Source organism: Podarcis cretensis, assembly GCF_951804945.1.
Source record: "Podarcis cretensis genome assembly, chromosome: 1".
In the NCBI taxonomy this organism is placed as follows: domain Eukaryota; kingdom Metazoa; phylum Chordata; class Lepidosauria; order Squamata; family Lacertidae; genus Podarcis; species Podarcis cretensis.
In genome coordinates this window covers 77,185,825-77,202,855 of record NC_137170.1, presented here as the reverse complement: position 1 = coordinate 77,202,855, position 17,031 = coordinate 77,185,825, and the positions used below count along the sequence as shown (strand labels likewise).

Here is a 17,031-nt window from a genome sequence, read left to right as displayed (position 1 = left end):
ATCAAGACCTGAAACAGCAAAATATTCTCTGAAATTCACGAGGAAAGGACACTTGGCTGCATTCCCCACCCCCACCCCTTCTAGGATTAGCAAAAGTCAGTTCTGACTTCCTTCCTCAAGTAACAAATGGTGTTCTACTCCTTATATCGGCTCGATTATCTCACCCATTGCTGGACATTGGCCAATTCCACATAAAGCCCCTTTTCGTATGTATCAAAGCGGATGGAATGTTCAGCACATTTTTTCAATGCAGCCTCACTGGCCCCTTTTGCAAGGGCAACATTTGCTGTTTCGCCAGAGCCAAACACCGGCTTCTAAAATGGCAGTTAAAGCAGCTTTCTGAAAAGGGGGAAAAAAGAACTGACACTCTCTCTTAGGTCTCTGGAGACTGCCTCCCCTGATCCCTCATTTTAAATGGCTTTAGGATCTTACTTCATCAAGTTCCTATTTGAATTCTGTTACTGCAGTGAAAGGGCTCGGTTGGTCTTTGCAGCTGTTCCCCTCACAGCCCCCTGCTATATTGACTCTCACCATCTTCCTGTGCTGCATCAAGTAATCTCTGTTTTCATGCCTTTGTCATCATGGCTGGTGGCACTTTTGCTGGTGGCATCATCATTATCATCAGGTATCTTTAACTCTGGGATAATTACTTTCTGTTCCCCCCAATTCAGACAATTTTGACACTGCCATTGTGTGAGGAAGCTCAATCATTTGTCAGATGAAAGACTATCATATCTAAATTCTTCCTAGCTGAAGGAACAGGAACCTTAGTTCACCACCATACAAAGACCCAAACCTCTATGCACACTTCTACCCATTCTATGTTCCCCCTTGTCACACACAAAAATGTTTTAGGCATATTATATGCAGCATATAGCCAGTTCTGATTGTCTATACTAGTATCAGAGGATAGAAGTAAGTATGCTTCTTGCTTTTACTGAACTAACTAACATCTGTTGGGCAGGCAGTTTTGGGTTGCGTGTACAACAGAAAGAAGAATCCATAAGGGAGAGTGGGGGGAAAACCCCACATTCCCTGTCCTCAAGTCAGTCATGCTTCATTTTTTGAATCTTTGCCAACTGTTATATTTCTCCAAGGTGCAAGACCTTACGTAAATAGGAAAGCAACCATTAACACCAATATATTTTTTTTAAAAAGGATTGGGCAATAACACCCTTGAAAGAATCAGCCCTCCTGAGTTGCTGGTCTAGATTTTCCTCTGGTAAATGTGCCTCACCAGGACCAGCTCTACTGGTTCTAAGTAAAGAAAAATGTGTCATTTCCATAAATGACTTATTACTAATGACACAATCGCTGGGCTATGCATCTCATGACACAAAAGGGCTTCCAAGCGCTGCAGGAGAATTCTGATTTTGTAAAGAGTGCAAGGGCTGTGGGAAAGTTTCATGGTTCCATCGTTTGGTAAAAGTAGGTCATTCTACTTTTTTAAAGCTGCTTTTCATTTCTCTTCTCACCTCTCGGGATAGCCCTGCAAGTAATAAACCACTATGGATGCCTTTTCAATAAAGGAGTCATTCTCAGTAGAGAAATGCAGTCGGGCATATTGAGCAGCAAAGCAAATGCACAAGATCTAAAGCTATGGACAGCATAGTGCCCCCACCTTCCTCGATGCCTCTTCTCTTATTCTGCCTTTCTAGAAGGTAATTCCTCCTTTCCTTCCTTTCCTTCCATCTGCACATCCACTGGATAGAAAGTGACCTCTAAAGAAGGTAGCAGTGAATGCAAGATGCTTTCTCATGCATGGAGATGTCCCCAGGAAATTTCCACAGCTCCCTACCCTTCTGCCCTGGAGAATGTGGTGAGTTACATAAGAAAGGAAGAATCTGCCTCACTCCTCTGAGTTTCCCATTATATTCCAGTTTTAATGATTCCAGTTCATTGTGAAATTAAGACCCCCCAATCCTTTTTAAAAAAATCCAGACCCTGTTAAAGGGGAAGCAACTCTTTTTTCTAGATGAGTGCTGCAGCACTGCACATGCAGGAACACAGAGGGACTCAAGGCAAGCATCACCCAATGCCCATCTTCTTGCAGCAGACAGAGAGAGAGAGATAAGACCTACACTGAAAGAGCAGCACATTTTCTGATTATTCTGGGGAAGGGGGAGTGTTACTCTGTCACATTCCAACAGCCCAATTCTGAACATGTTGACTCAGAAGTAAGTCTCACGAATGAGATTTTCATGCGCATGCTTAGGATTGCTGCCTGTTGTGTCCTGCATCTGTGAAGGCTGGAGAAATGATGGGCATTCTCCCCCTCCTGCCGCCAGAATTTTAAACTTGTCCCAGTCCTGTGATGGCAAGATGCCAGCTGCCAATCCCCTCCCCACTTGGCACACTCAGGAGGCAGGAGACATGGTTCAGGCAACAGAATTGATTCCTCCATCCCCCCCCCCCCGCACCCCCCCCAAGCACACTCCAGTCCCATCCCCATTCACTTCTCATGCACACACCCCATCTAAAAGGGATGGGAAATCCAGGGAACCAACCTCGCATCTCCCTGCTCTCCTTCATCCGTCTCACCCTGATTTTCAGCTTCATCTGCTCTTTGTGCATGTCTGGCCAGAACTGGTCCTCAGAGGGAGCAATCATAACATCCAAAGGCATCCAGGCAGCTGCGCTGCGTCTCTCTCCAAGAGCTACCTCCTGCCCTCGCAAAACAACAGTTGCCAGAGGTGGGTGGGTGGAAGCCTCCTTATTTCCCCAAAAAAGTAGGGGAGCCCGAAACACCCCTAGATCCAGCTTCTTGGAGAAATAAAAAAGGGGAGGGAGGGAGGGAGCAGGACAGGAATACTCCTGCTCCTTCTCAGCAGAACGATTCTCCCCCTCTCTCCACTCCTTGTGTATGTGCAGCGCCAGCTCCAATGAGGCTGAATGAGATCAGCACATGAGCAACAGCCGTGCTGATCCACTAAGGAGCAGTCATAGCTAACGGGTCAGGCATGCAACCACATTCCTTACTCAGCACACAGACATGCAGTTTAACTCAAGGGCTACGCTACTGGCATATGGTTCGCTCAGCTGCTTAAAGGGACAACATCCCTTTCCCCGCTTCCTCCAACCACCCTAGTGAATGGCAGGCGGCAGGGGTAAAAGAAGCAGCTCTGGTGCCTTTTGTTTTTGCAAGTCAATATATCTGCACAGCAAACTGAAGCTTTAGAAGGCTGTGCAGCCCTGCTCATCCATTTAATACAAGCTTGGTCCCAAAGCACCAACAGAAAGCAGAAGGAAGTGTGGTATAGTGGGCAGAGTACTAGCCTGAACAGCTAACGTCTGAGCCGGCAGTTTCCTGCACAATCCATTGCATCTCCCTTGTGATCAGGGGTGGCAGTGCAGTACATTACATCCTCTTCCTGAAACTCTTTGAACTTCACCTCTCCACCACCTCCACACCCAGGAGAAAACTATGTATCTCATTAAAGACTGTTCTGGACAGGAGTCCCAAGCTGTCCTTATTTCTGGCCATTGCCCAGCTTCTGCTCCATCATGAAAGCATTGTTTTTAACAGCAAATCTGCACCACAACATTTGCCCATTTGTTAAGCTGGAACCAGGGCTCAACTAGACTTTGCCTCCCAACACCTTTTCATGCCAACACCAACCACACAATGCATATAACAGAATGCACACAAGTACAATGGTACCTCAGGTTACAGACGCTTCAGGTTACAGACGCTTCAGGTTACAAACTCCGCTAACCCAGAAATAGTGCTTCAGGTTAAGAACTTTGCTTCAGGATGAGAACAGAAATCGTGCTCCGGCAGCGCAGCGGCAGCAGGAGGCCCCATTAGCTAAAGTGGTGCTTCAGGTTAAGAACAGTTTCAGGTTAAGAACGGACCTCCAGAACGAATTAAGTTCTTAACCCGAGGTACCACTGTATTCATTCCAGGTCAGCCGGGGAACAGTTTAAATGAAATTAATTGTCGCAACAAAGTTATCCATTTTTATGAGGGCAAGGAAGGTTTTGTAAGGCCAGTGGTTATTTCAGAAAAAACCCCTCTTGCTATCAAATCCCAATGTGTCACCTTCTCACATTTTGTCTCTTAAAATATGGCACTTCTGCCATCCCCAGTTGCCCTGGTGGTGTGAGCACCCCACTGCACGCTCAACTCTCCAACGTGTAAGCTCTTTGCCACTTGCCACTGCTGGCCCTCTAGTCCCCGTTTGCATGCACAACATCCCAGTTTCAATCCTTGCCATCTCCATGTAGCACTGGGAATGTCATCTGAAACCCCAGAGAGCCACTGCCAGTCAGTGTAGACAATACTGAGCTAGATGGACCAATGGGCCTGACTCAGTGTGCAGCACCTTCCTAGTTTCCTAACCCGTTGGCCTGAACATATCCGTCATCCAAATTTCCTGCTCCACAGACTGCCACCCTTTCTGCACCCAGCTTCTATGGCCTTTGCACTCTGCTCTGCTCTCCTTTACATTTCATGCTTTTTGACACCAGCGCAACAATCATAAAGGGAGAAGTGAAGGAAGCTGATATTGAGGCCTGGCTCCTAGTTCCTGAACTTGTGTGGACTGTAAGGGTACTCCACACTGGTGACAGAGGAGAGCTTGATAAGGCAGTGGGGCCTAATGTTTGTTCTGCTGCGACAAGGACACTGGACAAGCATATACTCAGTATTCTTTAATTACCTTTATGCCCTGATGCTTTCTAAGTCTGCTCATGGACTGAATGGTTCCTAGTTCTATGGAAAACCATCCAGGATTAGATGTGCTGGATGGGATGCTTTGTCTCTTTAAAGCCAACGATTTACAAGGGCAAGGAATCCAAGGCTGAACTGTTTCATGGGAGTTCAGTGTTTTTCCTTAACAGTGACATCACTCCAGATGAAGTCACCAGCATTAAATAAACCCTCCCTCCCACCCGCCGCTCCATGATTGGAACCAGTGTTCTAATGAGACTTGTTATTGTAACAAATATGGGGTTGATTATTATCATATGTGGGTTGGAGTTTAGAGAAGTACAATGAAACTACACTGGAGAAGAGGGGCAGTGTTTAAACAGAGGCAGTATGCTGAATGCTGCTCCTGTTAGCCCTCAGAACATATCGCTTGACCACCAGTCAATGTATCATGCCAGTGTACTGCAGCAAAACTGGGGTAGAAGAACATAACTTTAGAGGACAATTGCATTTGCTTTCCTAGCATTTAGAACTGTTTCCTGAAACTGGGTAACAGTTTCACTGGGTAAAGTAGGTTTAGCCAAGCAAACCTGTTATTTACTCTATTTCTGAACACTGCTTCCTGAAACTATTTTTAGGAGGGGGAGTAAGTACCCTATGCGGCCATGTCCCCTCTGCTTTCTTAATGAAAAATCAGGTCATCTTTTATAACATACTATAGTCTATCATTTTCAGGTCAATATGTATGTATTCTCTGCCCAGTTGAACTGCTCAAAATTGACCTTCCTCCTATTTTTAATTGGACCTTCCTCCAATTAAAAAAACCTCCACCTCCCAGCAATCAAGCAAAAGGTTGATAATGTGTTTAAAGGCCTGGTTTAGAACTGAGGTACCATAAATATACCATTTATCAATGGAGAAGTCACTACACTGAGATGTACGAGCTCAGTTTCTTATCTTTTAATGTTATTTAATTCACTCCTTGGCTTGTCGCAGCTGAGCAAGCCCCTTGGACAGTAGACGCTGCTTCTTGTCAGGACTTCCTATGCTCTCTCTTTAGCACTTGAGTGAATCCTGTGGGTACTTTAAGAAAAATAAGAATCTTTTGTTGCACATTTGCAGTGCAAGTCCTCTTAGCATGCAGACAACCAGGGCCCGTGCAAACATTACAGCAGCTGCTCCCTGCAACGTCGACACTGACTGGCACAACACAATTTGTGAAAGCAATCAAGAAGTGTCTGCAATACTGAAAGCACTTTGTACTTCAGCATTTGATTTATCAAAAGCTCCAGCTGGTGAGAAGGAACATCTACAACAGGGGTGAGGAACTTCTGGCACTCCAGATGTTGTTGGACTACAACTTCCACCACCCCAGACTATTGGACATGCTGGTTCAGAGTGATGGGAGTTGCAGTTCACAGGATTCCTGTGATCTACAGCAATGGAAACTTCGCACCTTTCCATTGTATGACTTCTTTAGGTAGCTCTGTCAGAAAAAAATAAAAACAGTTTTCTTAAAAGGAAATAAATATCAACTGGGAACAGGCTCTTACGTTATACACACACCTCCTTTCTATTTGCAAGCATTGAGTTATGACGTAACACAGTACTTTTGCCATTTTTGTATGTAGAAATTTGCTGAATGCCTCTCCTCTCCCCGCCCACCCTCAGCAGCCCCACACAATGAGTTTCTTGCTCTTGGTCCAATTGTTACAAAAGCTGTCTTGGCAGTGTGGGGGGAGGGAAGACAGTGGGTGGGAGTGCATTCCAAAGAATAATTATAGAATCAGGAAAACAAGTCTTCTGATGATGACATTGCTAAACAGAATGTTATAGAACACAGGCTTGGAATACAATTCACTCAGCCATGTGACCTGGCTCAGTCTCTCTCTCTGAATGAAGCACTCAGAAACATCTAAGATTCTGGCTGGCGATTACACTTCCACTGGGGCCACTTTGTACAAGAGTGAAGGACAGGCTAGGCCCTGGGGCCGGATCCAGCCCAATCACCTTCTAAATCTGGCCTGTGGACTGTCCAGGAATCAGCATGTTTTTACATGAGCAGAATGTGTCCTTTTATTTAAAATGCATCTCTGGGTTATTTGTGGGGCCTGCCTGGTGTTTTTACATGAGTAGAATGTGTGCTTTTATTTAAAATGCATCTCTGGACTATTAGTGGGGCATAGGAGTTCATTCATATTTTTTTTCAAAATATAGTCTGGCCCCCCACAAGGACTGAGGGACAGTTTGCTGGCCCCTGGGCTAGCCTCTGACAGCAAACATAGCCACCATTCTCCTCTCTTCTGTATGATGTTTCTAGAAGAAAAGAGAAAAGAAAAAACCAGGGAAGACATCCCTCTTCCTGCTTCATCTCACCTTAATCCATCCCCTTTCCTTGAAGGGATTGATCAGGGTGTGCTCACACAGGCACCCCTCTCTGAGTTGTTTCAGGAAGCATAAGAGGAAAGAGGGTGGGGGGAAGAGTGCAGAACTGGCAGATTGGGAGCTAACACAGTCTTTGTCAGAGCTCCAAGATTCTGTATGCAGGACCTGTAATTTACAAGCTGTGTTTCAGGGGGCTAGACAGGACAGGCAAAGACAGGGGCTTTTCATGTGCTGTTTTGATACCTGACTGGTTAAGGCTTCCACTATGAAGCCACTGGCTTTTACTGACATGTATGCATTTATATCCTCAAAGCATAACAAAATATTATGACATTTCAAATCCAAATGAATAAAGGAATTATGAATGTAAACCTATAAGAAGTTCAAATCAATTTCCATGTAAAATTGGAGGTCACAATGACAACTCTCAACCACCTACTGACTGGAGAGAGTGTCGAAAAGAAAAGAAAAGAAAAGAGGAGAAAAGTATTTACAGCTCTCCAAAAAAGGAGGCCAGCCAAGTAGGATTGGTGGTTTTTTTCCTTCTTCTTCTTTTTTTGGCATAAGGGAGTTCTACTGTTGTGGGTCCAGCCTTGAAAAGGCCACGCTACCAAGCCTTGAGCTTGCAGCATATTCCTGAGCTTACTTTAAAGGGGGGGGGGGGAGCAGGGGAAAAACACTAAAATCATAATTCTCTGTACAGAGCTGAAAATTAGTTCTTCTTCCAAGTTGCTGGGCAGACAGCGGCATTAGTACTACACATTTCACCTTTAGTTTTATTTAAAAGTAATTATATGCCACCATTTATATACTGCAATATCAGGGTGGTGTGCGGCAATGAAACATTTCACTTCCACATGCTTGTTCAAGACAAAGATAATCTATTGTTTGACTGTGAACAGATATGGGTATGCTCTGGAAGACTTTCTGTCTCTGCTTCAATGGACCAAAGGCCATACCTCCATGCCACTGTGACTAATGCCACTAGGTCCACATTAATTCCCATCACAGATGCCACATAACTGGCTGAATGGCGCCCACCCACGAGCAGAAATATACACCACAACTGAACAGCATAGGAGCACGATATGCTGTGTACATAAGGGGAAATTGTGCTGCTATGTCATTGCTCTAAAAACAACAACCATTTTCTGAACTTGGTCGGGGGGAACCAAGCTGAACAGGACTAAGAGGGAGGGTTTTGTACATGAGATCATGTAGATGCCCCATAAAAGTGGGTAAACAAAGTATGGCAACACCACAGTACATGCCCAATGTGGAAGCAATCACCTGAACTTTCAATATTAAACTAAAAGCCATCATCACCAACTATGATTCTTTGTGGATACTCAGTGATATTGAACAAGATCACTTGGAAGAATCTCTATTGGAATTTCACTGGAAAATAGAATTGTGCAAGTATCAGTACTGCTTGCGTTGGGACAGTATTCCATTGGTGTGTGTGTGTGTGTGTGTGTGTAACAGTCGCTAGGCAACTACAAATGATCAGTGTGTTGCTAACCCACTTTCCAGAAGTAAAGGCTGCATCTGTTACAGGTTATTTGACTCCATCTAATAAACCAGTTTGTACTAGGGGACCATTGAGGTTCCTGTTGAGATGAAGAGGCTAGTGAGCGCCTTTGGTTTGCTTCTGGCAAACTGCTTCATTAGCACTTCATTAACACCTGCTGTTAACAAGCTTTTAAGGAGGCTGCCGCCTAAGCAGACAGCAGCTGCAACCTCGGCTTCTGGGCCAACCCAAGAACATATTCCCATTCTCTTCCCCACCGTTTATGCACAAACTACTGTTTCTATCTCAGTACAGTAAGTAGTCATGTCAATGATGAACCACTCCTGTCCTGAGAGTTAACCTAAGTGTGAAACATGGATGCACAAAGGATAATTCCTTTAGAAAACTTAACCGATACCTTAATGGTCATATCCGACAAACCCCTGAACTTTTATCTATTATCATGCATTCGATAAAGTGGGATCTTGTTCATGAAAGCTTATGTCATAGGGAACGTTCACTATTTCACCATGCAAAATATGCTTCACTGTTTTTGCTGGAAACTGATTTATTAGACAAATCCAAACCAAGCCTAGAAGTTTTCTTCTGTAAAATTTCCAATAATGCCTTGTGGCTCCCAAGTACAGTATTTACATGTTTTCAAAATATCTTTATCCACGTTCCTGTAGTTTCCTTACAGGCCGGTCCTGTGGAAAATGTAGCGAACTGGAAATGCCAAATCCCTTAACAAACCATATCTAAAGGCATGATATAATCTGCCACCAAACATTAGCTAGAATGGAATTCAGTGCAGAGAACATGGATTGGCAGCATATTAAAACAAGATGGAATTAAATTAGGATCCCAAGTTTCAAAGCTCTCCCTTTCTGCACAGTCAGCCACCATATTTGGACTCACAACACAATGCTCTCCAGCATTAATGGGGTACTGAGTGCCACCTCCTCAATCACTTGCCTTGAAAGTATCTTATCCATTAAGACTGATACACAACATGTATCACTGCCCTAAAGCATGATGGCTGCAAGGAAGATCAAAAGCTGGACATACAAGTTAGCCAATTAAGCAGTGCATGAAAAAGAAACACCAACATCTCAAGTCAACACAATGACTCTGCCAGTTGAAAGAGCAGTTTATCAAGTTTGTGTTGGCAGCTTTACTAAGATTTAATTAAAAAGTTGCAGTTAAAAACCCCCCAAACCCTGTCTATACCTCTTTCACTGTCACATTCTACTTATTGCTGGCCCAAGGTAAGATAAAAGCTTAGATGTTCAGTTATCATGTATACAGCAGCAATGGACCGCTTCACAGTGCTAAACTTTTTTTTTTTAAAAAAAAAAACTTTCCAAGTATCTGAAAAGTGAATGGTTTTGAAAAAGCTTTTTTTGTTTTGTTTCTTTTTAAAGAACATCTCAAACAGTATAGTTTGATGCAGTGGAAAGTTGTTTTGTTATCTTTATGTGCTGCCATGTGATCAACAATTAGTACATCTTTTGAAAGCTGTACAGTGGTACCTCGGGTTAAGAACTTAATTCGTTCCGGAGGTCCATTCTTAACCTGAAACTGTTCTTAACCTGAGGTACCACTTTAGCTAATGGGGCCTCCCGCTGCCAGCGCACGATTTCTGTTCTCATCCTGAAGTAAAGTTCTTAACCTGCGGTACTATTTCTGGGTTAGCGGAGCCTGTAACTTGAAGCATCTGTAACCCGAGGTACCACTGTATCAGAATTACAGGCCTTTCCCACTGATAACTTTCTGCTCTAAGCATCTGACCCTTCTCTTCTGTTTTACTTTTTAGTGCTTAGCCAATTTCTAACCCATTACTAAACTTTTAGATCTTACCTCTATGATACTTACCTTTTTTAATAGACTCCAGAGAAGGACATCTATAGGCCCATTTAGGAAGTTCAAATAAACTATATACGTCTATGCTACTGGTTTGACCATTTCCTTTGCACATACTTGTAAATATTGGGGCCCTGTTTTGCTTCATTTACCAGGCACCATTAAACAACCCCACATAAACAAATGGGGGGGAAATTAAATGGGCCGACACAAATATTGGCTCCTGACTTGTCAGGTGAATATAGAAGTATTTCTTCACAGCTGCTAATGTGCTTTCAACCCTTCCTGATATATCCCGCAGGAGGTAAAGAAAATAAATGGATCTACTGAGTTTAGGGAAATAGGAGTGGAGGAGAAATGGGCATGTATGATATGCCTCTGAAAGACACAGGCTCTCCATAGCACTGCAGGTTTGCAAGTGGTCTGGGAGTATGGCCAGACCTGTCAAAGGCAATGTGTTTGCTGAAGAGCTGGAGGATGGAGAGATCACTCATCAATTATTACCATGCCACATTCTTTCCAAATCATGAGTGTTAAATGGGTGCTCTAAATTTAGAAAAAAAGAGGGATGGAAAAATCTAAACATTCTTCACAGAACTGGTACAAGCTCTAGAGTGGGGAAGAAGATGGCTGATGAGCTCACATGTACACCAGGGCCAGATGAAAAGCTACTGGCTTGAGAAAAGGTACAAAAGGCTTTAGCACAGCTTGGTGACCAAGAGTGTGGGTGTGGGAGGGACTCAGTCAGAGCTTCAGAAATAGCTCATTCAGTTGCAGAATACTGAATTCTTTATAACCTATGTCTTGAACTGTTGTGAACTATTCATCCTGTGCTCAAATGCAGGCTGAATTTAGCCCTCTATTTTATTTTACTTCAAAGTCTAATTCCACACAACTCTTAGTGTTAACTGTTTTTATTTTTCTAGGCTGTGCACACACCCACTTCTCTTGTGAATGGCCTTAGGCTTCTCACATGAATTGCCCTAGGTTACTCCTCATGTGCCTGCAGTGAACCCTCCCATGAGAAAGATGTGGCTATTCCACACTCCCAGGCTGCTTCTATGAAAGCATAAAGGATGCTGCACTTGAAAAACCAACCGTCAGAACCACCTCATCAGTCCTGTGATGCAGAACCAGGTAGGATTTGTGCATTTTAGTCCTACCACCAAATTATGCTCCCTAATTTTCAAGTAAGAGCTACTTCAGAGCTATGGGAAACTGAGGGCAGAGTCTTACCTTCAGCAAGTCCTTTGGTCTCCACCAAGCCAGGGCCCAATCTGTAACTTCCCCTCTGCTAGAATCAGACAGATTCAGCACCCACAACCTTGTCTTGTATATTCAGGGCAAAGCTCAGGATCTGGTTTGCTTGCTTCAGGATAACACAGAAAGAGGCCTTTAGTTGGAAATTAGGGTTTGTTTGTTTGCTTGTGTTTGTTTGTTTGTTTTTAAATAACAGGCCTTCTGGGCCACCACCTGAGGTGAATACATCTGACTTAGCACTGACCAACTGTGAGGAAGTATAACTAAGTCCTATAGAGATACACCATGTGTTGTTAGTTTCATTTATCATTAGGGTCAGGTACTACTGTGGGCAACAGCACACACACGATTTGGAACATCTTTCAAGCTAGTGTGACATGATAATGCTAATGGTTCTACTGTTAGTAAGTGTGCTAGTCATGGGCATAGCCAAGGGGGGGATAGGGGGCAGCTGCCTCCTAAATCAATTCAAATCAATACAAATATGAGGTTCTGCCCTCCCAAAAAATCCTGGCTATGCCCATGGTGCTAGCCCTCATCATGGTGTACCCCGGCTCACAGCACCCATTTTTTGTTAGAGGAGGAAGCAAGGGAAAACACTGCTGCCAACTGTCTCAAAAGAGCTACTTGACTCAGACTTTAAATAACCAATTCCATAAACTGTTTCAAGCACCAGTGACGTAAGTTGTGATTTGTGCCATTGATGCTGAAGCACGATCCTATTCTTGACTAGCTCTGCCCCACCCTCCCCAGGAAATCTGTCTCTCCCATTCCTATTAGCAGTCAAACAATGCACGCCTGGTCCTCTCTCCAGAGCGGAGTAGGTGGTCCCTGCCGAGCTGCACAGAAGCACCAAAGGCAGCTGCGGTGTCAGCACTTGGGTCCGGCACATGCCAACTCTTCACCACCCCTGTAAGCAAACATAAAAGGGGGAAAAGGCTGGTGAGGGCTCCCTTGCCTCCTTCAGCCCAACACCATCCTTGCTGACAGCATGAACTTAAGAGGACTTTCAGGCAACATGCTTGATAAGCCAATTATAATAAAAGCGCAGAGGTGTTGAGGGAGGGGCTGCAGATGTTGCTCTGGAATCAGCAGAGGTTAAAGAACAGTCAGGCTCTTGCAGGAATAGCAGTGCTGGGAGGGAGAGGGGGTACGTAATGCAGAAAAAATGTTGGCTCCATTCACTTTTTCACCGCTTCTTGTGACGTCAGGAAATCCATCTAAATCAACAGGCTTGCTCCTCCTGCAAAGGGTGGGCAGCAGGCAGGGCTGTTTACACGTACTTGCAAAGCAGTACTGGCAACCTACCTACTGCCTGAGAAATGAAGAAGAAGAACTCTCCTCCTCCTTCCCATCTCCCATCCTCCTATACCTGCTTGCTGAGAGCTGGGGCTGCAGGAGGAATCCCTTCTACCCCATGTCAATCCTCTGGCACTATGAGCTGCTATATTCCCTGCAGGTAACATGGGCACCAAGTCGCTACATGCAGAGGTATGAGGTATGATAAAAGCATTATGAAAGACAGCAAAGCAGAGCCATACAGCAGGTGTGTGTGCCCAAGGCATCCCAGCAAGCAAGCAAGCAGCACCATCAAGGGTAAGACAGCCTGGAGTCCTAGCCCTGCTGACTGTGGAGCTGTAGCAGTGATTGAACTCTTGCTACAAGTGGGGAATTCTCACTGCAGCAAGCTCACCCGGTTGCATAAGCCAATAGATTTTAATGGCTGTCAGCGGCAGGGAAATTCCAAATGGGGTTTCTGAGGCCAGTGGGAGTGCTTTGTATCCTTACCACAAGATATCAAGGGTAAAAGAGGATACTGCTGCTTACCAGCAGCCTTTCTGCTAGTTTTCTATATAGGTATGAAGACTAGTCTATCTGAAACAGATCTTTATCTATGGGCTTAACCATCTGGGCTTTGGATATTGCTTCTTGCCTATGAAAACATAGTCACATTTGCACATATTCATCTGATTAACAATTCTTTTAAATAAAAAAAGTTACCTAGAAGATTTTAAAAACACAATTTTGGCTCAGATGTTTTCTTTCATTTTTAGTGCCCTAGAAGAAATGCTAGCACAAAGATTCTTGAAGGCCTCCTCCCCCTCTATCTGCTGAGATATGACTCCCCAATAAAAGTACCAAGCACAGGTACAGCCCATCCAGTATGAAGGAAGCACCCATCAATGCATGCTATGGCCCTCTTTAGACCAACACGGCTACCTACCTGAATTTAAAATATAGGTGAGCAATGGTCAGGCACAAACTGGGTCTCTCCTGACATGTATGGAAACAGCATGCCTGAAAAATGCATGGATGCTGCCTTCATATCCAATTGTCCCCACATGCATTCATCATGGGGGCACCCATACCAGAGTACAAAAAAATCTGGAGTTACAGTTCTGAGATGATGGTGATGATGATGATCTTGGTTCAATTACTGATGTAGTCATGATTACACTATATTGACATTATTGGTACTATCTGGCAGACAAGCTGTCTAATACTAAACAGGTTTCCTATAAGTTCCACTGAATTTGGTGGGCCTTAATTGTGGGTGCTTTCAGAACAATCCTATGCATGATTACTTGGGTGTAAGTGCAGGTACTGGATGTTACTTCCCTCACTGTGAATGTTTCAACAATCCTCCCACATTTCACATACTAGAGAAATAAGCCCCCTTCCTGTGTCCCTGCTCATGTAATTAAATTACTTGAGAAGGGAGATCAGGGCCACACCAGCAGACCACACATCCTTGCATTGGGACAACACCCATTCACCAGGAAAATGTCTGCAACCAGCAAGCCTGCCAAATGCATGTGGGCTCTCCCTGTCATCTAGAACCTTGATTACATAAGGGGAAAACACCTGGAGGAGGTGCTGGATTACCCAGAGGTAAGCAAACTTTTTCAGCAGGGGGCCGGTCCACTGTCCCTCAAACCTTGTGGGGGGCCGGACTATATTTTTTTTTTTGGGGGGGGAGAACGAATTCCTATGCCCCACAAATAACCCAGAGATGCATTTTAAATAAAAGGACACATTCTACTCATGTAAAAACACACTGATTCCCGGACAGTCCGCAGGCCAGATTTAGAAAGCGATTGGGCTGGATCCGGCCCCCGGGCCTTAGTTTGCCTACCCATGGATTACCCCTATGTATGCCAATTGTAGCATATAATGGCTATTCAACTGAAATTTTAGGAACTGAATCTGTTACAGTTTCAACAGAATCCATGAAATATTCCCCTTATAGCCACTTCTCAATGTAAGACATGCTCACTCTCTTGAAACATAAAATGTTAGAAAACAGGACCACAGAAAAACAATACATTTGCACAGGAAAGCTTCTATAAAGAAACAAATGTGAAGAATAGGAACCTTTCCTGGTAGTTATGGATGTATGTTACAATGTTATATCTTAAAATAGATGTTTGCATGTTTGTGCAGGTATACCTTTGGAAATTGACACCAAAGTAAGCTTCAGACCACCCAGGCATTGAACCATTTAGTCTAAATTAATAGCCTGTACATTAGACCAAAGAGGAAATTTTGTGTGTGTGCGTGTTAGAAATCTGCTCTGCCTTCCTCTTTTAAGTTTTCAGCAGCCTTTTTCTTATTTTGAGTCATGCTTTCCACATAAAACTCAGCAGCCGTGACCCAGTGTTCTACATTTCAGTTCCTCTCCTCCACCCAGCACATTAGTGGTCTGTGTTTGACATTAGTGAATTGGCGGGCTCCAGGGCATGCAGTTCATGACGCCACAGCAAAAACACACATAAGAATCTTTGCCAAAACCTCAGGAAGGAAATTACCAGCAACTTCTGGGAACGGGCTCACTCCCCTCCCTGAATGTAATAGGGTGGGTGTGCATGCACACGCCTGAGAAACTGAATATATGTGCAAGTTGGGATATGTGAATGTAAAACAGAAATGTATATGGAGTCTGATAAGCCACTTTTTCTTCAATGGCAAAATTTCTGCTAAATACACAAAGGACTGTATTGGAGAATGCTGAGAGAACATTTACAAGACACTTATACTGGTTTTTTAGTTAAAAAATGAGGTTTTTTATCATGCTTATCCTCTAAGGAGCTCAAGGCAGCTCATTTTATCCTCATAATTCTGCCGTGTGGTTGATTAGGCATTGAACCTGTTAATCCCAAATCCAAGCCCAACATCCAATCCCTTACACTGGGGTCAGGTGGATGGAAGTAGATCAGGATCTCCTGGCATATTTTCAGTTAGATTGTCAAAGGTTTCTGACTCTCAAATGTTTAACAGTGTTAATAGCAAAACTGCATTTCTTCTGCTGTTAAACTGGGTTGTTAGAATCCTGTCTCAGTAATAACTCAGATGTAGGTAAGCTAATTTTATATGCAAGTAACTGGCTTTGTCCCCAAGCCATCATGTTGCATTTGTCTCTGTTTCCTTGAGCCACTATTCTGCAGCTTGCTCTGGTTGGAGGACCTCGGGAGTTGAGTAAAAATTAAATGATCCTGTAGGCCTCCTGCCTGTCCACACCTACAGGAGGGATGTGATAGCGAGTTGGTTTGCACATTAAACTAAGCCAAACCATGGCTTACCATGAACCCGCAAGCTCCCAGAGAGATCCTGACCACTGCACTCCTCCCTCATGATTTGGGCTGGTGTGTCATCTAAATCTGGGCTCAGTTTGTCTCATCCAGACAAACAACAAGATGTAAACCCAAGAACAAACCTGGGTTACTGCTTGTGGCTTGGACAACAAACTAAGTCAAACAATATAGGGAGGCTGGGGGAAGAGTGCTCCAGCTACAGTCTTCCGTCCAGGAACTCATATGTTTGTGCTGAGCCACGGTTTGTCCAGTCAGTGTAGACAAAACTGAACTGGACAGATGCTACATAAGGCAGCTTCCTGTATTCCTAAACATACTGGGAGTGAGAATGGGCAGAGAGGAAAGGCAAACATGGTCAGGGACTGCAGGGACATTAGAGAGGATGAAGTTCACATACTGATTGGAAATAAACAGCTATAACTTGGGCAGCAAGACTCCAGGGTAAAAAGGCTGCTCTTTATTCACAGTTGTGCCTAGGAGATACTGAAATGTATGACCAGTGAGCTGTTTTACAGACTCTACCCCCAGGAAAGCAGAAGGGATTTCTGGGAGTTCAGGGTAAATTACAAATACTCTGGATGCGCTCGGCACAGCCCCACACCTTAAACAAGCTCACGGAAGACCCAGAATTATGTAATTTGTGCAGGGGCTGCTTCTCCTTGATTTATACCACAGTGACCTTGCAACCGTGGCACACAGTCTGCCGCCTGCAAGTCCCGCCTTGCCTACATCCGTTCTCCTTCCATGGGGAATTGCTGTCATGTGAAAAT

General features: G+C 44.1%; 1 protein-coding gene across 3 annotated transcripts in view; it reads right to left on the bottom strand.

Annotated features, from left to right (window-relative positions):
• Positions 1-17,031, bottom strand: part of DUSP8 (dual specificity phosphatase 8) — an 83,589-nt gene that overhangs the window by 25,515 nt on the left and 41,043 nt on the right. The window contains exon 1 of one of the 3 annotated variants that reach the window (XM_079970512.1): positions 2,508-2,939. The exons of the other annotated variants lie outside the window; for them this stretch is intronic. Coding sequence (XP_079826638.1) covers positions 2,508-2,625 — 118 coding nt within the window. The 5' untranslated portion in view covers positions 2,626-2,939. Of the gene's footprint in view, positions 1-2,507; positions 2,940-17,031 lie in introns of those variants that run through there. 3 annotated transcript variants of the gene reach the window in all.